General features: G+C 70.4%; 5 protein-coding genes across 15 annotated transcripts in view; 1 reads left to right on the top strand and 4 right to left on the bottom strand.

The window, feature by feature from the left end:
* Positions 1–19,966, bottom strand: part of TTC31 (tetratricopeptide repeat domain 31) — a 34,863-nt gene extending 14,897 nt beyond the window's left edge. The window contains exons 1-5 of the mRNA XM_085547642.1: positions 19,758–19,966; positions 19,053–19,105; positions 18,850–18,962; positions 18,635–18,709; positions 18,007–18,144 (exon numbers count right to left, since the gene is read on the bottom strand). Coding sequence (XP_085403768.1) covers positions 18,007–18,144; positions 18,635–18,709; positions 18,850–18,962; positions 19,053–19,105; positions 19,758–19,843 — 465 coding nt within the window. The 5' untranslated portion in view covers positions 19,844–19,966. The remainder of the gene's footprint in view (positions 1–18,006; positions 18,145–18,634; positions 18,710–18,849; positions 18,963–19,052; positions 19,106–19,757) is intronic.
* WBP1 (WW domain binding protein 1) lies at positions 32–2,410 on the bottom strand. The gene is made up of 4 exons (XM_015850220.3): positions 2,136–2,410; positions 1,794–1,896; positions 1,567–1,728; positions 32–1,195 (listed from the first exon to the last, which is right to left on the bottom strand). Exons 1-4 carry the CDS (start codon positions 2,268–2,270, stop codon positions 528–530), a joined length of 1,068 nt encoding a protein of 355 aa, XP_015705706.2. The 5' UTR covers positions 2,271–2,410; the 3' UTR covers positions 32–527.
* Positions 2,723–5,053, bottom strand: INO80B (INO80 complex subunit B). 2 transcript variants are annotated; one of them, XM_015850221.3, is made up of 5 exons: positions 4,687–5,053; positions 4,292–4,460; positions 4,005–4,123; positions 3,598–3,776; positions 2,723–3,511 (listed from the first exon to the last, which is right to left on the bottom strand). In XM_015850221.3, exons 1-5 carry the CDS (start codon positions 4,754–4,756, stop codon positions 3,047–3,049), a joined length of 1,002 nt encoding a protein of 333 aa, XP_015705707.2. In that variant the 5' UTR covers positions 4,757–5,053; the 3' UTR covers positions 2,723–3,046. The 2 variants fall into 2 exon arrangements, with proteins under 2 accessions (XP_015705707.2, XP_015705708.2); XM_015850222.2 differs by lacking the exon at positions 4,687–5,053 and adding an exon at positions 4,577–4,684.
* On the top strand, positions 5,129–15,234 carry RTKN (rhotekin). 10 transcript variants are annotated; one of them, XM_085547636.1, is made up of 14 exons: positions 5,139–5,252; positions 7,490–7,611; positions 9,127–9,326; positions 9,394–9,455; positions 10,317–10,370; positions 10,449–10,566; positions 11,138–11,356; positions 12,351–12,445; positions 12,611–12,717; positions 13,276–13,407; positions 13,490–13,655; positions 13,799–13,903; positions 14,065–14,167; positions 14,542–15,234. In XM_085547636.1, exons 2-14 carry the CDS (start codon positions 7,534–7,536, stop codon positions 14,546–14,548), a joined length of 1,446 nt encoding a protein of 481 aa, XP_085403762.1. In that variant the 5' UTR covers positions 5,139–5,252; positions 7,490–7,533; the 3' UTR covers positions 14,549–15,234. The 10 variants fall into 10 exon arrangements, with proteins under 10 accessions (XP_085403759.1, XP_085403763.1, XP_085403762.1 ...); XM_085547638.1 differs by lacking the exon at positions 5,139–5,252 and adding an exon at positions 7,078–7,248; XM_085547637.1 differs by lacking the exon at positions 7,490–7,611 and having other exon boundaries at positions 5,131–5,252.
* Positions 15,208–17,171, bottom strand: LOC146761190 (uncharacterized; the record flags this gene model as incomplete). Its single annotated transcript, XM_085547660.1, has 6 exons — positions 15,208–15,553; positions 15,635–15,689; positions 15,921–16,015; positions 16,125–16,858; positions 16,931–17,063; positions 17,162–17,171. Coding segments are annotated over 6 exons (1,101 nt in total), but the record flags the coding sequence as incomplete, so codon positions are not given.
* Positions 19,967–20,801: the final 835 nt, after the last annotated feature.

The following is a 20,801-nucleotide window of genomic DNA, read 5'->3' as shown; positions in this document are numbered from 1 at the left end:
GCTCGGCTCCATCCTCACCCCAGGGCGCTGCTGTGATTCCACATCTCTTTAATGATGACGCTGCCGGGATCGCGGCCGCCCGCACCCAGCCCCGCAGGCTGCAGCGGGACGGAGCCGCCCCCGCGGCCGGGCCCGGTTCCGTGGCAGCAGTTCGGAGGGGAAGCGCGGGGCGGTCACAGCAGGGAACCCGGTGGGGTCAGCCCGGGGGCTCCGAGGCGAGAGTCCACAGCCCGGGGACGGTGGTGGGGCCGCAGCGGGGGGAGGTGGGAGATGGGGGTGGGAGAGACGGGGGGGGGGGGGGGGCAGCCGCGCCCCGACCCTCTGAGCAGCGGCGGCTCCGGCACCGCGGTGCCCCCAGCCCGGCTGCTCCAAGGCCGGGAGCGGCGGCTGCGGGGAGGGGCGGGATGGGATGGGATGGATGGTGTATTATGGGATGGGATGGATGGTGTATTACGGGATGGGGTGGGGTGGGGGCTGCTCCGGGTTCGGCCCCGCGGGCGGGATGGCGGCGGCGTCGTTTCATTGACTCACACGGGCAGCGGGGCAGTGCCCGGCTCCGCGCTCCCCGTGTCGGCTGTGACTCCCCGCTGCCCCCGAGCGGAGCCGGCCTTGCCCAGCAGCCGCGCTCCCTCGCCCTCGCTCTCGTCGCCTCCCTCCTCCTCGTGGCAGCGGCCGACCTCGATGCCGGAGTCCCCCGTCAGCCGCCGGTGCCGGTAATGCTCCCCGCCCTCCTGGGCCGCCGCACCGCAACGCTCCTCATCCTCCTCCTCCTCCTCGCCCTCCTCGATGTCGGAGCAGCGGTGACAGTCGGCCTCGAAGAAATCCACGTTGGAGGAGAACAGGGTGTGCTTGTGCGGGGCCGGCCGGGCGGGCGGCTCGTCGGGCAGCTCCCAGCTGGCGCCGGTGCCGGTGCTGCTGGTGCCGCCGTCGTCGCTGGGCGTGCTGGCCCGGCTGCGCTCCGTGTCGTCCGTCACCTGCACCGAGAGCGACGTGCTGCTGGGGGACGTGACGCAGCTGGACTCGCAGGAGCAGCTGGTGCAGTTCTCGGAGCTGGGCGACAGCGTCAGGCTGCTGGAGCCCAACCGGCTGCGGGGGCCGCTCAGCTGCGCCAGGATGGAGCTGTAGGGCGGCGGCGGCGTGTTGGGCCGGTGAGCCACCTCCTCGTAGGCCGGCAGCTTGAACGAGGCCAACATCCCTGCGGGAACGGGGGGATCAGGGGAGGGAGCAGGGGAGGGATCGGGGAAGGGAATAGAGAAGGGAACAGGGGAGGGAACGGGGAAGGGATCAGGGGAGGGAACAGGGGAGGGATTGGGGAAGGGAATAGAGAAGGGAACGGGGAAGGGATCGGGGAAGGGATCAGGGAAGGGAATAGGGAAGGGAACAGGGAAGGGAACGGGGAAGGGAATAGGGAAGGGGGCAGGGGAGGGAACAGGGGAGGGATCGGGAACAGGGAAGGGAACGGGGAAGGGAGCGGGGGAGGGATCAGGGGAGGGCTCCGGTTAGGGCTGAGCGCGGCCCCGCGGGGCACGGTCCGTCCCGTAGGGGACACGGGGTGTGCGCACTCACTGAGGTCCATCATGGAGGCGGGGTAGTTGCAGGCACCGTGGTAGGCGATGAGGTTGATCTCGCGCTGCCGCTGCTGCTGCTGCAGGCGCAGCTTTGCCCGCCGGTGCCGGTAGGCGCAGCAGCAGCTGAACAGGATGAGGCCGGTCCAGAGCAGCCAGAACCCTGCGGGCAAAGCGCCGTGACCGCCCCGCGCCGCCCCCGGCCCCGCCCCCGGTCCCCGCACTCACACCACAGCTCGTAGTAGTACGTGCAGCAGCCGCTCTCCCCGCAGCAGTGCCCGGTGTCGCACACGTACGGCTGGTTGTTCACCCCCGGGCACAGCTCCCGGGCCTGGAGGGCACAACGGGACCGTCACGGCGGGTCCGCGGGCACCGGGACGGGATGGGGACGGGACGGAGCTCCGGGCATCGCAGCGCCCCGGGGCCGGTTCATGGCCGGTTTATGGCCGGTTTATGGCCGCTTTATGGCCGGTTCATGGCCGCTTTATGGCCGCTTTATGGCCGCTCTATGGCCGCTTTATGGCCGGTTCCTGGCCGTGTCCCGGCCTCGCCCGGTGCCGCCCCCGTTACCTGGTGCTGCCGGCCCAGCAGCGCGGCCCACTCCCCGTCATTGCCGCCGTGCCGCTCCATGTCTCGTCCTACAGCCCCGTGCGGCCCCGCTCCGGCTCCTCCCGCTCGGCCCCCGCCGCCCGCAGCAGCAGCCATTGTCCCCGCTGTCCCCGTTGTCCCCGTTGTCCCCCCGCCGCCCCCGCCCCCCCCATGGCGGCCGCCCGGGTCCCCGCCGCCGCCCGGGCCGCAGCCTCCGCCGCCGCCATCGCTCCCCGGCCCGAGGTCCCGCCCCCCGCCGCCCTCCCGGCCAATCGGACGCCGCCCCGCCGCCTCCGGCCAACGGGAGGCGCCGCCGCCGCCCCGCCTCGTCCAATCGGAGGCCGTCTGCCCGAGCCTCACGCCCGACAACAGAGACAAAGGGACCGAGTCCCGCCCCCCCGGCGCGCTCGGCCAATGGGAGGCGCGGCCCCGCCCTCCCGGCCGCGATTGACGGGAGCCGCGGCCAATGGCTGCCTCGGCCTCCTCCACCGCGCGTGACCGGCGGGCATCTCCACCAATCGCGTGCGGGCCCCGCCCCCGAGGCGGCCAAAGAAAAGCGGAGGCACGAGTCGAGTGAAGATTGACGGTGGTGCCGACCAATCAGAGCGCTGTTCTGGCCCGGACGCAGGTTGTAGCCAATGGGACGCCGCCGTGAAGCCCCGCCCCTCTCCCCGCGTGCGGCGCTGAGTCCCGGGACGAGAACAGCGGCGGAACCGGGGGGGAAGGATGGAGGGGGGGGGCTCCGTGACGGAACGGCCCCGTTATACCGCCCCGGCACCGCTTATAGTCCCATTATACAGTCCCGTCCTTATGGCCCCGTTATAGAGTCCCGTTAATCAGTCCCGGCCCCGTTATAGAGTCCCGTTGTACAGCCCCGTCGTTCCGGTCCCGCTCTATGCTGCGGCCTCCTGCAGCTGCAGGTTCCGTTTGTAGCAGGCCATGCTGCACAGCGCTGTCCCGGTGCTGGAGCAGCGGTACCGGCGCCGGTTGGTGCAGCCGCTCACCCCGCACAGCTGCACCGGCGGCACCGGGGGGGCGGAGCTGGGCAGCAGCGGCAGCGCGGAGCCGGCGGGGAAGGACACGGTGATGAGCTGCGCGTTGTTCCGGTACTGAACCACGGCGCAGGGGGGCGGCCGGGCGCGACGCTCCCGCAGCACCTTCACTTTGGCCTTGTTGGTCTTGGTGAGCCGCTCGATCGTCAGCTGCTTGTTCTCCTCCGCCTTTTTGGCCGCCTGCAGCCGCCGTTTCCGCGCCCGCTCCTCGCGCTTCACCAGCATCTCCTCGGTCAGCTCCTTGGCCTTGTAGCCCATGGGCAGCTCCAGCAGCGGTTGGCTCCGCTGCTTGTGCAGGAGCGCCCTCTGCGGACACAGGGCACATAAAGCGGCGGCTCCCGGCCCCGGCCCCGTCTCCTCCCGTCCCCCCCCGTCCCGGTCCCGCCGTTCACCTGCCGCGCCGTCAGCAGCGATTCATCCACCTCCTTCTTGAGCTCCCCGTTATCGTCCAACTCGCCCTTCTCCAGCGCGTCCAGCCAACGCTCCTCCTCCTCCTCCTCCTCGCGGGCGGGGAAGCAGCTCTCAGAGTCCAGGTCGGGCAGTGGGGAGGGGTCCAGGTTGCTGTCTTCATCTGAGCCGGGCAGACAAGGACAGAGCAGTCACCCAGCTGTGCTCTGTCCCGGCGCCATGTCAGCCCCACAGCGCCCTGCAGCCCACGCTGCCCATTGGCGCAGGAATCCCTCTCAACAAGGCCCAGAGCTCGGTGTGGGGGCACCCACAGAGCCCGCAGGACGGGCAGGTAACAGCCCCAGGCCCCCAGCCCAACCCCTCCCAGCCCCCACCCCCCCCCAGCACTTACCCAGCCAGGCCCGGTACTGCTCGATGGGGACCCCCTCACCGGGCTCATCCTCCTCATCCACCACCATCAGCGGGGAGGGGGAACTCTGGGCTTCAGGGACCACGGTGAAGGTGGGGACGCTGCGGGGGGACACGGAGGTCGGGGCTGGAGCCGGGCGGGTCCCAACAGCGGCATCGACCCGGGGACACGGGGGGGGGCGGCCTTCAAGGGACCCCGCCGAGGACGAGAGATGGGGGTCGGGGGGTGGGAGGTGGGGGGGGCTGGGGGGGCTGTATATCCGCTCTCACCTCTTGGTGCCCAGGACCTGCCCCCCCAGTTTGATCTTGAGCTTCAGCTGCGGTTTCGTCGCGTTGAGCTGCGGGGCCGCCTCGTGCTGCTGCTTCTTCTTGTGCTTCTTCTTGTGCTTCTTGTGCTTCTTCTTGTGAGCGCCGTGACCGACGGCATCGTCCTCGTCACCTGCGGGAGCCGCCATAAGGGCCGGAGCGGCCGTGAGGCCCAGAACCGGGAGCCCGGAGCGGCCCGGAGCCCTGACCCCGCCGCCCCTCGGCCCCTCATCCCGGTCCCGTCCTCACCGTGCTCCCCGCCCTCCATCCTGCCCCGTCTCCACGCTTTGCTCATGGGCCCGGCCCACCCGCCGCCACAGCCCGAACCGGCGCCGCGGGGGAACGCTTTCCGGACGGACCTACTTCCGCCCGCCCAGTCGCAAACATCCGGTGCGGGCGAGTGGGCGGGGAGGAGGCCAACGCCGCCATCTTGGAAGCGGGCAGAGTCCGTCGGACGGCGCCGTCCGGGTGGGAAACCGTGACCCGCGGGGCCGCGTTCCGCGCTCGGCCTCGTCCACGCGCGGCGGCTCCTCGTGGCGGGTCGGAGCCGGTTCCTGCGGAGCTGCAGCTGAAGGAGGACGGACACGGACACGGACACGGACACGGACACGGACACGGGCACGTGCTGCCGCGCACCGACACACGCGGGTGCGCCCACGCGCGCTCCCACTCCCGCCCCCCGTTTCCCCCCGTTCCCCCCCGTCCCGGTGCAGCTGCAGCCCTCAGTCGCCCTTTGTCCGCGGGTCCCGGTGGCTCCGTGCCCGCCCCGTGCCAGGACCCGCCCGGTACCGTCCCCTCCTCCCCCCACAGCCGCTCTGTCGGATCTCGGCTCGGTCCCGGCTCGATGTCCTCCCGCTCCCAACGCGGCCCCGCCGCCGTCTCCCGGGGTTCGGTGCCGCAGACGGAGCCGCTCCACGCCCCGCAGGTACCGGCGGAACCGCGCGTGTCCGGGAGCCCCGCGGCGCTGGGAGCGGCGGGACCGGGTCGGGGTCGCCGCCGGGGAAGGGCGACGGCGCCGCCGCTCCCACCCGCCCCGTCCCGTCCGGGCGGTCCCTCCCGTCCCGCCGGTACCGCGGGGCGCTGCCGGGCGGGGCGGGAGCAGCGGATCCCACGGCGCCTCCCGGCCCCGAGGCGGCACCGCGCGCCGGGCCCTGCGGGAGAACCGAGCCGGGATGCGCCGCTTTAACGCGAGCTGAGTTGGGCTGAGCTCAGCCCGGAGCGCTCGGACTGAGCCGCGATCCGGTGCGATGCTGTCCCGAACGGAGCCGGGATGTGTTAAACTGGGATGAACCGCGCTGTGCGGGGCCGTGCTGTGCTGTATGGGGCTGTATGGGGCCGTGCTGTGCTGTATGGGGCTGTATGGGGCCGTGCTGTGCAGTATGGGGCTGTATGGAGCTGTATGGAGCTGTATGGGGCCGTGCTGTGCTGTATGGGGCTGTATGGGGCCGTGCTGTGTTATGTGGGGCTGTATGGGGCCGTGTTGTGCTGTATGGGGCTGTGCGGGGCCGTGCTGTGCTGTATGGGGCTGTATGGGGCTGTATGGGGCCGTGCTGTGCTGTATGGGGCTGTATGGGGCTGTATGGGGCTGTATGGGGCCGTGCTGTGCTGTATGGGGCTGTGCGGGGCCGTGCTGTGTTGTATGGGGTTGTATGGGGCTGTATGGGGCTGTGCGGGGCCGTGCTGTGTTGTATGGGGCTGTATGGGGCTGTATGGGGCTGTGCGGGGCCGTGCTGTGCTGTATGGGGCTGTGCGGGGCCGTGCTGTGTTGTATGGGGCTGTATGGGGCTGTATGGGGCCGTGCTGTGTTGTATGGGGCTGTATGGGGCTGTATGGGGCCGTGTTGTGCTGTATGGGGCTGTGCGGAGCCGTGCTGTGCTGTATGGGGCTCTATGGGGCTCTATGGGGCCGTGCTGTATGGGGCTGTATGGGGCTGTGCGGGGCCGTGCTGTGCTGTATGGGGCTCTATGGGGCTGTATGGGGCCGTGCTGTATGGGGCTGTATGGGGCTGTGCGGGGCCGTGCTGTGTTGTATGGGGCTGTATGGGGCTGTGCGGGGCCGTGCTGTGCTGTATGGGGCTGTGCGGGGCCGTGCTGTGTTGTATGGGGCTGTATGGGGCTGTATGGGGCCGTGTTGTGCTGTATGGGGCTGTGCGGAGCCGTGCTGTGTTGTATGGGGCTCTATGGGGCTCTATGGGGCCGTGCTGTATGGGGCTGTATGGGGCTGTGCGGGGCCGTGTTGTGTTATATGGGGCTGTATGGAGCTGTGCGGGGCCGTGCTGTGCTGTATGGAGCTGTGCGGGGCCGTGCCGTGCCATGTGCGCCCGTGCCGTGCTGTGTTCCGCCGTGCTGTGCTGTGTAGAGCTGTGTGGGTCTGTTTCGTGCTCTGTGGGTCTGTGCCGTGCTGGGCTGTGCCGTGCTATATAGAGCCGTGCCGTGTTATGTAGGGCCGAGCCGTGCTATGTGGGGCCGTGCCGAGCTGTGTAGGGCCGTGCCATGCTGCGCTGTGCTGTGCTGTGTAGAGCTGTGCTGCGTAGGGCCATGCCATACTATATGGAGCCGTGCCGTGTTATGCAGTGCCGTGCCGTGCTGTGTAGGGCCGTGCCGTGCTATATAGAGCCGTGTCCTGCTGTGTAGGGCCGTGCCGTGCTGTGCCGTGCAGCCCCGTGCCGTTCCGTGCCGTTCCGTCCTTCGTGGACCCGCACGGTCCCGCACGATCCCGGTTCCCCTTTCCCATCCCGCCGCCAGGGGCCGCTCCCACCCCCCCCATCCCGCACCCCTTCCCCGCCCCGCGGTGCGGTGCCGCCCTCTGTAACCGGAGCCGCCGCCGCCGCCGCCGGAGGAATGCGGGGGGCGGGCGGGGATCGCCGCCTTTCCGTGCGCGGTGCGGAGCCGTGCGGAGCCGCGGGGCCGGGAGCGGGGCAGGTACCGAAGGGAGATGGGGGGGGGGGGGGGGGGATGCGGGAAGCGCCGCATCGAGACCGATAGGGGGCAGCTGGAGGAGGATAAAGGGGGGGTTGTGCCACGTCCCCACAGCCCCGCACCCCATTCCCCTTTCCCCGCACAACAGCCGTTTGTTCCCCGTGTTGGGGCGGAGGGAGGAGCGGAGTTGGATACAGAAGGGGGGGGGGGGGTGATGAAAGGGCCCTTTTTTCTCTCCTCGCAGCCCTTTCGGGGGGGGGGTCCCCGCTCCCGGTATCGGTGGGGCCGATGGAGGTGGCGGATAAACTGCGTATCTTGGAGGACCTCAATATGCTTTACATCCGACAGATCGCTCTCAGCTTAGAGGTAATTGGGGGGGGGGGGGCGAGATCAGACCCCCTTTTACGCAGGGCAGGGTACCCGGGGGGGGGGTGGCGGCCGGTTCCGGCCGCCCCCCTCCCCCCCGGGTACCCTGCCCTGCCGTTGTGTGCCCTTCAATGGGGCTTGACTCGATGGGGTCTCATAAGGGGGGCTCATCCGCTCGCCCCCCCCCCCCCTGCAGTGGGTATTTATAGCGGTGATGTCACCGCTGCGGCTCTACCGGGGGCTGTGGGTGCCCTGAGCTGGGATGGAGCTCTGCGGTGCTGTGAGTGTGGGGCGCGGGGAGAGGGGCGGGTTGCTATGGGGTGACCCCCCCCCGCAACCCATCGTGGTGCTGCTGTTGTGGGGCTGGGGGGGGTGGGGGTGTGGTGAGAAGATTGGGGGCTTGGTGGGCACACGGTGGGGTTGTGGGGTGGTCTGTGGGGCGTGTGATGGGGTTGTGGGGCTGGGGGGGGCTCTATGGGGTGTGTGATGTGTTCGTGGGGTGCGTGATGTGGTTGTGGGGTGTAGGGCCCCTTTGTGGGCTGTGTAACGAATAGTAGGGCATGAGATGTGGCTGTGGGGTGTAGGGATCCCCTGTGTGGTCTGTAATGCATCTGTAGGGTCTGTAATGCATCTGTAGGGTGTAGGGCCCCTCCATGGGGCGTGTGATGTGGCTGTGGGGTTGTGATGTGTCTATGGGGGTGTTCTCTGTAGGATGTGTAATGCATCTGTGGGGCAGGAGATGTGGCTGTGGGGTGTAGGGGTCCCCTGTGGGGTCTGTAATGCATCTGTAGGGTGTGAGATGTGGCTGTGGGGTGTGTAACGTTTCTATGGGGCACGAGATGTGTTTGTGGGGTGTAGGGGTCCCCCGTGGGGTCTGTAATGTGTCTGTATGGCATGAGATGTGCCTGGGGTGCGTGGCATGTCTGTCCATGAGGTGCATGATGGGGCTGTAGTCTGTGGGGCACACGATGTCAATGTGGGGTGAGCAGCTTCTCAGTGTATCTGTGGGGTGAGCAATGCGTCTGTGGGGCACGTGATGTGTCCGTGGGGTCTGTGGCATTTCCGTGGGGTACCCAAGGAAACTGTGGGGCACAGAGTGACATTGGGATGTATGGATCTTCCCTATTCCTCTGTGCATCTATGGGGCGTGTTGTGTGTCCATGGGGTGTGTGGCACAGCCATGGGGCTGGTGATGTGTCTGTGGGGCTGGTGATGTGTCTGTGGGGCTGGTGATGTCTATGGGTCTGGTGGTGTCTCTGTAGGGCTGTGGGCTGCATGTGGCACTTTAGGAGCCCGCAGCGTATCTGTGGGGCACACAGTGCATCTATGGGGCACATGGCTTTGCTGTGGGGTGCCCCAGTGGGGGTCAGGACCTGTTGCTGTTCCGGGGCGTTGCACCATGATGGGGCCGTGGGGGCACCGGTGCATTCAAGCGCCTTGGGGTGGGAGGGACCCCCATGGGACCCCCATGGGACCCCCCGTCCCGGTCCCACAGCCGCACTGCGCCCCCCCCAGGACACGGACATCCAGAAGAAGATCGACCATGAGATCCGCATGCGGGAGGGCGCCTGCAAGCTGCTGGCTGCCTGCACGCAGCGGGAGCAGGCGCTGGAGGCCACCAAGAGCCTGCAGGTCTGCAACAGCCGCATCCTGGCCTACATGGCCGAGCTGCAGCGCATGAAGGAGGCGCAGGTGATGCAGCGCGCGGCCAGGCGGTGAGCAGCACGGGGGGGGGCGCAGGGGGTCCCCGCAGCCGTCACGGCTCCGCGCTTCTCCCCGCAGCCCCTCGGATGCCGGACCCACGGATGAGCGGCTGCCGTGCAGGGGGAGGGTCTGCGTCTCAGGTCTGGGCAGTGCTGGGGTGGGGAGTGGGGGGGGTCCCGTGGTTGGGGGTGCGCCGGGGGTCCGCTGTTGGGAGGGCAGTGGGGGGTCACGTAGTATGGGGAGGTATTGGGGGTCCCTTGGTGAGGAGGGCAATGGGGGTCCCGTAGTGTGGGGATGCACTGAGGGTCTTTTGGTGGGGAGGGAGCTGGGGATCCCATGGCTGGGGGAGCTATGGGGGGTCCCATAGCTGGGGGAGCACTGGGGATCCCATGGTGTGGGGAGGTACTGGGGGTCCCATGGTGTATGGATGCTGGGGGTCCCTTGGTGGGGAGGGCGCTGGGGATCCCATGGCTGGGAGAGCACAGGGGGTCCCATAGCTGGGGGTGCGGTGGGGATCCCATGGTGTGGGGAGGTAATGGGGGTCCCATGGTGTAGGGAGCACTGGGTGTCCCGTAACTGGGGGTGCAATGGGGATCCCATGGTGTGGGGATGCTGGGGGTCCCATGGTGGGGAGGGCACTGGGGATCCTGTAGTGTGGGGATGCACTGAGGGTCCCATAGTGTGGGGTTGCAGTGGGGATCCCATGGTGGGAGGATGCTGGGGGTCCTGTGTGGGGCAGGGCAGTGGGGATGCCATGGTGAGGAGGGCAATGGGGGTCCCAGGGTGTGGGGATGCTGGGGGTTTCATGGCTGGAGGAGCTCTGGGGATCCCATGGCATCCACTGCTGGGGGGAGAGTGGGGGTCCCGTAGTGGGGGAATCACCTGGCATCCCATGTCAGGGGGGCAATGGGGGTCTCCTGGTGTGGGGAGGGCACTGGGGGTCCCACACTGGCCCTGGGCAAAGAGGGGTCCCGTGGCCTCACCTCCAGTCCCCCCCCCAGACCTGCGCATCCCACTGATGTGGAAGGACACGGAGTATTTCAGGAACAAAGGGGGTGAGTGTGTGTGTGGGGGGGGAAGGTGGTGGTCCCTGACCCCCCTCCGTGCAGCTCCTGACCCCCCGCCCCACACAGAGCTGCACCGCTGCGCCGTCTTCTGCCTCCTGCAGCTTGGAGTGGAGATCTACGACACCGAGATGGTGCTGGTGGATCGCACGCTCACCGACATCTGCTTCGAGAACGCCGTGCTCTTGTGAGCCCCGTGTCTGCACACCCCCACAGCCCCACAGCACACACTTAGGAGTCCCATGTCCCTGTGTCCCCACGTGTGTGCATCCCCATCCCTTCCCATCCCCATCCCTTCCCATCCCCATCCCTTCACATCCCCATCCCTTCCCATCCCTGTCCCTTCCCATCCCCATCCCTTCACATCCCTTCCCATCCCCATCCCCGTCCCTTCCCATCCCCATCCCTTCCCATCCCCATCCCTTCCCATCCCCATCCCTTCCCATCCCCGTCCCTTCCCATCCCCGTCCCTTCCCATCCCCATCCCTTCCCATGTCCATCCCTTCCCATCCCTTCCCATCCCCATGTCCCCAGGTCCCCTGTGTGCACATCCCTGTGTCCCCCTGACCCCATGTTGTATCTGTACACCCTTACATCCATCCCCACACCCCACACGTGCACATTTGTGTCCCCCCATCCCCACACCCCATCACCCCCATGTCCCGCACTGGCACAGCCCACACACCCCACACACCCCACACACCCCACACACCCCATACCCCCCCTGTACCCCACCCCACCACTGACTCTGCCCACAGCTCGGAGGCCGGGCCGGACTTCCTGCTGAAGGTGGAGCTGTACAGCGCGGGGCTGGGGGAGGAGGTGGGGGGCAGCGCACCCAGGAAGTTGGCCAGCAAACTCAGCAGCTCCCTGGGCCGCTCCGCCGGGCGCCGCCTGCGGGCCAACATGGAGGGGGGACCCCACAGCCCCACAGCCAACGGGGGGGGAGCCCTGCTGCTGCCTGCACCCAGTGTGCCGTGAGTGCCTGTGTCACTGCGCCATGGGGGTGGGATGGGGTGGGGTGGGGATAGAGGGGGATGGAGATGGAATTGGGGTGGGATGGGGATGAATGTGGGGGTGGGGATGGAGGTGGGTGGTGTGGAGATGGGATGGGGATGGCAGCGGGATGGGATGAGAATGGGGATGGGGTTAGAGGTGGGATGGAGATGGGGATGGGGAATGGGATGGGATGGGGATAGAATGGAGATGGGGATGGAGGTGGGATGGGATGAGGATGGAGATGGGGATAGAAGGGGGATGGAGATGGATTGGGGATGGGAGTGGGATGGGATGAGGTTGGGGATGGGGTTAGAGGTGGGATGGAGATGAGGATGGGGAACAGGGTGGGATGGGGATAGAATGGGATGGGATGAGGATGGAGATGGGGGTGGGGGTAGAGGTGAGATGGAAATGGAATGGGGATGGGATGGGGATGGGGATAGAGGTGGGATGGAGATGGGAATGGGAAATGGGGTGGGATGGGGATAGGATGGGGATGGGGATGGAGGTGGGATGGGATGAGGATGGAGATGGGGATGGGGATAGAGGGGGGATGGAGATGGATTGGGGATGGGAGTGTGATGGGATGAGGATGAGGATGAGGATGGGGATAGAGGTGGGATGGGGATGGAGGTGGGATGAGATGGGGATGGAGATGGGGATAGAGGTGGGATGGAAATGGAATGGGGATGGGATGGATATGGGGGTGGGGATGACCTGCACCCACGTTACTCCACACCTCCATGTCCCCGTGTCTCCCTATCCCTGTGTCTCAGCGGGGATGGGAGCAGTGATGGGGTTGGAACGGGGCTGAGGATGGGAACGGGATGGGGACAAGGACGGGGTTGGGATGGGGTGGGAGTGGGGGTGGAAATAGAAATGGAAAGGGATGTTGGCAGACAGGAGCAGGGGGTGCCAGTGTGGGGCCGTGGGGCTGTGGGGGGTGCAGTGACTCAGCCCCACTCCCTGCAGGGGCCCCAAATATCACCTGCTGGCACACACGGTGCTGTCCCTGGCGGAGGTGCAGGATGGATTCCGCACACACGACCTGGCCATGGCCTGCAGCGGTGAGCACAGCACGGCTGGGGGGGGCAGGAAGATGGGGGGGTCCGGTCTGTTCAGGGCCCATGTGTAGGGATGGGGGTCACAGCAAGGCGGGTGGGGGGAGCTGGGGGGTCCTGCCTGTGCTGGGACAGCCCCTGAGTGCACTGTGTGCCCCCTCCCCCCCACAGAGGAAAGCTCCTTCTGGCTGCCGCTGTATGGCAGCATGTGCTGCCGCCTGGCTGCCCAGCCCCACTGCATGGCTGCACAGGTGATGTGTGGCTTCCTGAAGGTGCAGGTGTGTGTTGGGGGTACAGAGGGGTGTGTGGGGCAGGGAGAGATGGGGACAGATGGGGAGGGGATGGGAACTGGGACGTGGAGGGGGTGGTATTGAGGGGAGATGGGAATGGGAGGGGAATGTTGGCAGGATGGGGTGGGGGTGGGGATGGAAGAGGCTGGGGTTGGGATGGGGGTGGGGTGGGTGGGATGGAGATGCGGGGGGGGATGGGTACAGAGATGGAGATGGAAATGAGATGAGATGGGAATTGGGAAGTGGAGGGGTGGTGTTGGGGGGGGCGGGGGTGGGAGGGGAATGTTGGGATGGGATGGGATGGGATGGGATGGGATGGGATGGGAACGAGATGGGGCTGGGGCAGGGGATGGGGGTGGGATGGGCACCACGTTGGGGGTGGGGATGGGTTGGGGGTGCTGTGGGGCCGGGCAGTGGCTGCAGCCCCCCCCTCTCAGCCATTGGGCTGCGGTGCGATGGGGGCGGGATCCCGCCGTGTGTGTGTGTGTGTGTGTGTGTGTGTGTTGGGGCTGCCCCCCCCCGTCCTTACGGGCTCCATCCCCGCAGCCGGCGCCGGGTGACCCGCAGGGCTGGGCGCGGCTGTTCTGCGTGTTGCGCGGCACCAACCTGCTGTGCTACCGCCGGGCGCAGGAGGCGGAGGGCGGCGTGCAACCAGCGCTCACCATCGCCATCAACAAGGTGGGGGTCTCATGGGGGGGGGGTCTCATGTTGGGGGGGGTCGGGGCGGCGGTGGGCGGGGGCTGACGGCCGTTCCGTGCAGGAGACGCGGATCCGCGCCACGGAGCAGGAGGCGCGGGGCAAATTGCACAGTATGACCGTCACCAACCGCTACGGGGCCGAGGAGGTGACACACACGCTGCTGCCCGAGAGCCGCGGCGACACGCAGCGCTGGATGGAGGCGTTTTGGCAGCACTTCTACGACATGAGTGCGTGGGGCCGGGACCGGCAGCGCCCCGGGACACCCCGGCCAGAGACACCCCATCCCGCCCCCTCCCCATCCCGCACCCTCCCCGTCCCGCACCCTCCCGCCCGGCCGTGCGGTGCTGCAGCCGCCCCCCCGTTCCCGCAGGTCAATGGAAGCAATGCTGTGACGAGCTGATGCGCATCGATGCCCCCCCCCCGCGCCGGCCGCCCGCCCCGCTGCCCCGCCAGGGATCGTTGTACCACGAGATGGGTGAGCGCTGCCTCCTCCTCCTCCTCCTTCTGCTGCTCTTCCTCCTTCTCTTCCTCCTGCTCTTCTTCCTCATCCTCCTCTTCCTCCTCCTCCTGCTGCTGCCCGGTTCTCTGCCGTCTGCTCTCCCCGTTGTCTCCTCTCCTCCCTGTGCCCGGTGCCAGCGCTGCCCGGCCCGGCCGTTCCCTCGTGCGAGGGGCTCCTGCTGCAGGATAACGCCGTCTCGGCGGAGATCCGCGCTCTGCTCTCCTCCTATTACAGCGACAGGTGACGTACGGGGCCGTGCCGTGTGCGCTCGGTGCTCGGTGCCGGCTGTGGGGCCCGGCTGTGGGGCACGGCACGGGACGGGACGCGGCTGTGCTGAATACCGGGCACGTCCGGCCGCGTGGCCACGGGTGGAGAGCGCGCCGCGGTCGCCCCGGCCGTGGATTAGGGCCCGTCCCGCCCCCCCCGGCTCCGGTGCTCGCCCCGTTATTCCCGGTCCCGCTGTCTGACCCCGCTGTAGTGCGCGCCGTGTCCGCCGTGACCGCACCCACTGGGGCGCACCGTGTCACCCTATGACACCCCCTGTCCGTGGGGCGCACCCCCCCCCCTCCGCCGCCCCCCGGCTCGTCCCCGCCGCTGACGGTCGTTCCCCGCAGCTATTGACCCTTCCGACGACATCGAGGCGGTGACGGACATCCTGACCCGGCGCGCTGCGGTGCTGGCGGGGGGGGCCCGGGGCTGCCCCCCGTGGCTCTCCCTGTTCGAGGGCCACCACCCCCCGCACGCCGCCCCCCCCCCCGGCTGCAGCCCCCGGCCCCGCGCCCGGCCCCGCACGCTGTCGCTGGACGCGAAGCTCAGCAGCCTGAAGGGCCGAGGCGGAACCCGACGCGCCCCCTCCCCGCGCCCCGCCCGACCCGGCTCCGGCTCTTCCAGCCCCGGCAGCTCCAGCCCCGACACCGAACGCGCCGCCCCCCCGCGCCCTCCCGGCCGCCTCCAGTCCCAGGTGTGAGCTCGGCACCCCCGGGGGGATCTGGGGAGGGGGCACCGCAGGGACGCGCCCCGGGTCGGGTCGGGGATCCCGGTGCTCAGGGCCGCTCTTCTTGGGGAGAAACTGGAACGTCCGGTGCTGGGAGGGATGGGGGGGGGGGCGGGGGTCGCTCGGAGCCGCAGGGTGGGCTCGGGGCTCCCCCCCTCCCGGATGGTGCTCAGGGCTGACTCCTCGCTATGGGTGGGCGTGGGTCCAGCCCTGGGGGGGTCGGGGCCCCCCCGCTTTATGCCTCACACTCCTAACCGTGGCCAGGATCAGCCAAAGCTCCACCTCGTCCATGTGCATTAAAATTTATTTAACAGCCGCCGCGTCTCATTGGGGCGGGGGGCGCTGCGGGGCTCCCCCGGCGGGGTTTGTGCCCCCCTTCCCCCATCACGGTGCTGCGGCGCTGGGGCTGCGTGGGGCGGCTGCTGCCCAAAGCTGCTGTTCGGGTTATGGGGTGGGGGGCAGTGCGGGCCGCGGTGCCGGGGGGGGCTGCGGGGCAGCCCCGGCTGTGCGGTGCCATGGAGAGCAATGGGGGGTGTAGTGCTGCTGCCCCCCCCGCAGCTACACAGCGTGTGGGGAGAGCTCCTTGTCCTCGGGCGGGGGGGAAGCGCCGGGGCTCAGGAGCTGGGTGAAACCTGGGGGAGAGGGAGAGGGTGAGGCCGGGTGGGGGGGCGGTGGGGGCTCGGGGAGGTGGGTGTGGCGGGGGAGGGGCGTACCCGGCTTGGCTTTGTGCAGCGGCTGCGGCAGGATGGTGGCACCGGGCTCAGTCCCCTGCGGGAGAGCGTCCGGGGGTCCTCAACGTTGAGCCCCCCCGCCCCACGTCCCGTGTGTTGCCCCCCACCCCATCCTGCCCTCAGCTTCGGAGCTGCCCCCACCTGCTGCCCAGCAGCCCCAAAACCTCCACACCGCCACCACCCTCTGCCCCCCACCTGGCCCCTTCCATCCACCCCAGCCCCATTAATTACCCCCAACCCCATCCCAGTGCCACCAGTTGCCCCATACCTGCTCTGGGGGGTCCCAAGGGGGTGTCCAGCCCCCAGTGCCATTCTGACCCCTGTTGCCCAGCTCTGGTTCCAGCTGGTGCTCCCCAGCTGTCCCTACAGGAGGGGGACACGGCTGAGCCCCCCCCGGACCAGATGCAGGGTGGGGGTACACTGCGAGGGAACCCCGTCCCAGCCCCACTCCGGGGGGGCTCCGTGCACCCACCTTGCTGCAGCTCGCGGGGTGCCAGGCAGGGCACTGCTGCGTCCTTCAGGCCAGGGGGGCTGGGGCTGTGGGGAGGCAGTGGGGCGGGGGGCAGCCCAGGTGGAGGGGGGCCCTCCTGAGGGCTCAAGACCCCCTCGCCCAGCCCCACCGGCAGCTCTGGAGCCCCCCATGCAGGGGGGCTGGGCAACGGGGGGGTGCCCGGGGGGGGGCCCTCCTCATCCAACGGGGTTCTGGGGGGGCTGGGCAGGGGCAGAGCCTCGTCCTCCACGGTGCTGGTGGGGGGCTGCTGGGTGGGGGTGAGGGGTGGCAGCCCCCTGGCGGCGCTGCTGGGGGGGCTCAGCCCCGAAGTGCTGCTGGGGGGCAGAGGCTCCGCCCTGCGAGTGCTGTCAGGGCACCCGGACCCCGGAGGGCTGGGAGGGCTCCGCAGCCGGGGGGGGCTGACAGGGGGCCCAGGGGGGCTGATGGGAGACGGAGTCCCCGCCCCCGGGGGTCTGGGGGGGCTCCCCACGGTGGCGCAGGGCGGGCGCCACGTCCCTGTGGGGCTACCGGCATGGGGGGGCCCCGCCCCGGCCGGGCTGGGGGGCGTCCCCAGGGGCCGGCGGGGGCTGGGGGGGGCCGCAGCCTGGAAGGCTCCGGGATCGGGGGGGTGGGCGAGGTGGGGGTCTCTGGGCGGCGGAAGATGAAGGCGGACTCGGTCAGGCTGCGCTGGTACCGCAGGAACGGGCGGCGGGTGCCTGGGGGGGGGGGGCACAGTCAGCACACGCCAACCACGGACCCCCCAGCCCCCCCCCCCCCCCATCACGTACCGGGCCGTGACCCCATGGGGCCGGCGGGCAGCGCGGGGCCCGAAGTGCTGCCCGAGGTGGATCCCGCGCGCTCCCGCTGCCGGAAAAACTCGCGTGGGTTCTGGCTCCGCTGCGCCACCAGCACCGCCGCCTCCTGCAGCCACGGGGGGGTCAGGGGGGAGCGGAAACACAGACCCCCCCCCACAGCCCCCGGTGTCCCGTCCCGTCCCGTCCCGTCCCGTCCCCACTCACCGCCGCCTTCTCAATGGATTCGCTGCGCCGGGAGCGATCCCGCATCGCTGCCTCGTGCTCCCGCTGCTGCTGCTCCTGCGGGGATGGACGGGGGGACGGGGATGGGGATGGATGTGGGGATGGGGATGTTGTACAGGGATGTGGGATGGGGATGTGGGGACAGGGATGTGGGGTGGAGACACAGGTGACACGGACATGGTGACGGAGCCGTGGGGATGGGGACCCGGTGTGGGCACAGCCCCGCGTGGCCCCGCCCCGTCCCGCAGCCCCACGCACCCATCGCTGCTGCTCCTTCCTTCGCTCCTCCGCCTCCAGCCGCGCCTGCTCCTTCCTGCGGGGTCGGGAGCTCAGTGCCGGCCCCGGCCGCGCCCGCGGGTGCCGTGCGTGGGGCGGGGCCACGCGGGGACTGTGAGCACCCGTGGGTGCCGCTCTCGGGGCCGCGGGCAGGTCCCGTCTCACCGCTGCTCCTCGATGAGCTGCTCCTTCTCCCTGCAGCGCCGCTCGCGCTCCGCCGCGTCCCTGCGCTCCTCCTCCATGCGCTCCCTCTCCCATCTCCTGCGCTCCTCCAGCGCCCGGCGCCGCTCCTCCTCCTTCCGCTGCTCCTCCTCGCGCTGCAGCGCAGGGACTCAGCGGGATGGGACCCCGAGACACCCCCCCATCCCCCCCCGGCACCCACAGCCCCTCACCTCCGCCTGCGCCCAGAAGGAATCCCGCTTGGTGCGGCGGATCTCCAGCGCCGGGTTGGTCTTACGGTAGTTGGTGCCCTACGGGAGCGGTGGGGCTCGGGCCGAGCTGCTGGACCCACGGGGACCCCCCGCCCCGTCCCGCTTCCCCGCCCCGCTCACCACCAGCTCCTCTCTGTCTGCCGGGGGGCTCCTCCTGGTGGTCGGGGCTGCGGCTGGTGCCAGCTGTGCCAGCGCGCGGCTCAGCCCCTCCTGCGTCACCTCGTCGGCACGACGGGCGCTGAGCACGGCCGTGGCTTCCTGGCAGCGGGATGGGGACAGCGTCGGCCCCACAGCGCCCTGAGCCCCCCCCGGGATCCGCTTCCAAACCGCCCCTGGGGAATCTGGGCACCGTTCCCAGCAGTGCTCAGCAGATCCAGATGTGGGGCCGGATCCAGACGCGGGATCTCACCCCGGGGCGTGCAGGGATGGGGGCACGGGTGGGGGGCAGCCCCAGCCCCACGGGGCAGGGCAGGGCATGGCAGGGCAGGGCAGGGCAGGGCAGGGCAGGGCAGGGCAGGGCAGGGCAGGGCAGGGCGGCCGGGGCCGGGGCCGGGAGCCCAACCACAGCCACAGGGCGGCCAAGGCTGGAACTGGGAGCTGGAACTGGGAGCCGGGAACGGCAGCGCCTGAGTCAGCAGCTCCAGGAATGCACCGCACGCAGCAGCAGGCAAAGGTCGGGGCTGCGGGGCAGGAAGGGGGGGTGGGGTCCCCGGGTCCCCGGACGGACCCCCCCGGGCTCCAGACTCACCTTGAAGAAGGCTCTGATGGCGGGCAGGTGACCGGCACACGCCTGGCGCTGAGACTCGGGCACCTCCTCCCCGACCTGGCACAGCGCGGGGCTCAGAGCTGCGGGCACGGCGCCCACCCAAACCATCCCCGTCCCCCCCAGCCGCCCCCAGCCCAGCCCAGCCGTGCCCGATGTAGGACACAGCGCAGCCCCCCCCCCGTTGCTCCCCGGCTCACCCAGCTGATGAGGACGACGCGGGGGGCTCCGCTGCCGGGGTCCCGCACTCGGCACAGCCCGTACATGATGCTGCTGGCACAGAACTTGGCCGCCAGCTCGTCCACGCCGCCGGCTGCGGGAGGGGGATCGGGGGGGGCCGTGAGCAGAGAGACACCCCACTGACCCCCCCCTCCAGACACAAAGCCCCCCCCCCCCTCCGTACCTCCCGAGTCCAGCAGCCTGAGGTCATGGTGCTTCTCGTAGGCAAACACGGCCCTGGGGGGGGCGGGGGATGCTCAGCGCCGGGTGAGGGTCGGGCCGGGGCTGGGGGCACACGGGGGCTCGCGGCCGCCGCCCCTCACCCCGCCCCCCGCCCGCCTCAATTCGTGGAAGTGCCGCCGTCATCCGCCCGGGGACAATAGAGCGGCGGGAAGCGCCGTGCCCGCCCCGCCGGGTACCGACATCGGGCGGCCCCCCCCGGCGGCTCCGCGTCCCGGCGCAGAGGGCGGACGGGCACCGGGCAGAGGGCAGCGGCCGCGCGGCCCCGGACGGAGCGGAGGGCGGGGACGGGGGGGCGGCCCGGACGGCAGCGCCGAGCGATCGGGGGCACGGGGGGCGCGGGGCTCCCACGCGCGGGCGGGGCGGGGGACGGCGGCGGTTCCAGGCGGGGGGGCATTGAGAGCGCCCTGCGGGAACCGGGACAACGCGGACCCCCCCTCCCGCCCCGCAGCAGCCGCGCCACGTTCCCGGTTCCCCGTTCCCACCCCACGCCCACGGGGTCGCCGCTCCGTCCCGTCCCGGCCCCGCCGCCCCCCGGCCCACGCAGCCCGATCCACGTGCTCGGCCCCGGTGCGCCCCGGAACCCCCCGCCCGGCTCCGCTGCCCGCCCCTCCCGGGACCCCCCCGCGTCCCGGCGCCGTCCCCTCACCAGTTGGTGGCCGCCCGTGGGTTGCCCACGTCCTCGCGTGCCGCCAGCAGCGCCAGGCGGTGCCGCTCCAGTCCCGGGGCCCCCATGGTGCTCCCACGGCCCCGCACCGCCCCGCACCGCCCGGCAGCTCCTGCGCGGCCCCGCCCCGGGTTTAGAGCTGGGGAGGGACCGGCGGCACCGGGCGGGACCCGGCGGGGCGGGACGCGCCGGGCAACGAGCCAAAGCCGGGCGGGGCGGGGGGGGGGGTGATGGGCACCGTGGGTCCCGCGTGGCGCGTTGTGGGGGGGCGGGGCGGCCCCACGCGGTGCCGTGTCCGCGGCGTTCGGTCCCGCTCGGTAACGCGGGGCGGCGCGGAGACACACGCGGTTCCGCTTTTCGGCTCCGGGCCCCACGTTGGGACGCGGGGAACCCACGCGGGGCCGCCCCCACCCGCGGCCGCCCGGCGCCGCTTCCCTTATTTGGTCACCGCGGCCTCAAACCCCAAAGCCCCGAGAGAGCGAAAAAATGCGACGCGGCTGCGGGGGGGGCGGGGGGGAGCGGGGGGTCCGGGGCTCACAGCAGCGGCTCGTTCCCACCCGCGGAGCGTGGCCCCACCCGCGGCCCCACCGGGGTCCAGTATCCATCAGTGTCCCCGCGCCGTCCCGTGTCCCATCTGTGCCCCGCGTCCATCAGCGCCCCGTGTCCCCGCATCGCCCCGTGTCCCCATTTGTGCCCCGTGTCCCCGTCCGTGCCCCGTGTCCCCATCCGTGCCCCATATCCACGCCGTATCTGACGGCCCTACACGCCCCACGTCCCGGCAGCGCCCCGTCCTCAATGCCCCGACCCCCCTTTGGTCCCCTCCCGGTGCCCCTCGTTCCCGCTGTTCCCACTCGTGTCCGCCCCCACGTGCCGTGCCGTGGCCGTTCTTAGCCCCGCTGTGGGCGGACACGAGTGGTCGGTGCTGCCGCTCCGCAGCCACGTGCCACGCGTGGATCCTCGTGTCCCCCCGCAGCCCCGCGTGTCCCCCCCGTGTCCATTTGTCCCCTCGTGTCACTGATGCTCCGT

The sequence above is a fragment of the Coturnix japonica genome, chromosome 4 (genome assembly GCF_054131305.1).
Source record: "Coturnix japonica strain WE chromosome 4, WE-NBRP24, whole genome shotgun sequence".
NCBI lineage: Eukaryota > Metazoa > Chordata > Aves > Galliformes > Phasianidae > Coturnix > Coturnix japonica.
This window is presented reverse-complemented; position numbering and strand designations above follow the sequence as displayed.

Bases quoted from the DNA above. Each gene is read 5' to 3' on its own strand.
- WBP1 (XM_015850220.3), bottom strand. From the start codon at position 2,270: ATGGCTGCTGCTGCGGGCGGCGGGGGCCGAGCGGGAGGAGCCGGAGCG. The intron at 1,897-2,135 runs GTAACGGGGGCG...TGTGCCCTCCAG, and splicing joins TGCTGGGCCGGCAGCACCAG to GCCCGGGAGCTGTGCCCGGG. The intron at 1,196-1,566 runs GTGAGTGCGCAC...CCGTTCCCGCAG, and splicing joins CGCCTCCATGATGGACCTCA to GGATGTTGGCCTCGTTCAAG.
- INO80B (XM_015850221.3), bottom strand. From the start codon at position 4,756: ATGGCGGCGTTGGCCTCCTCCCCGCCCACTCGCCCGCACCGGATGTTT. The intron at 4,124-4,291 runs GTGAGAGCGGAT...GTCCCCCCGCAG, and splicing joins CAGGTCCTGGGCACCAAGAG to CGTCCCCACCTTCACCGTGG. The intron at 3,777-4,004 runs GTAAGTGCTGGG...TGCCCGGCTCAG, and splicing joins GCAGTACCGGGCCTGGCTGG to ATGAAGACAGCAACCTGGAC.
- RTKN (XM_085547633.1), top strand. From the start codon at position 5,172: ATGTCCTCCCGCTCCCAACGCGGCCCCGCCGCCGTCTCCCGGGGTTCG. The intron at 10,371-10,424 runs GTGAGTGTGTGT...CCCTCCGTGCAG, and splicing joins GTATTTCAGGAACAAAGGGG to CTCCTGACCCCCCGCCCCAC. The intron at 10,567-11,137 runs GTGAGCCCCGTG...CTCTGCCCACAG, and splicing joins TTCGAGAACGCCGTGCTCTT to CTCGGAGGCCGGGCCGGACT.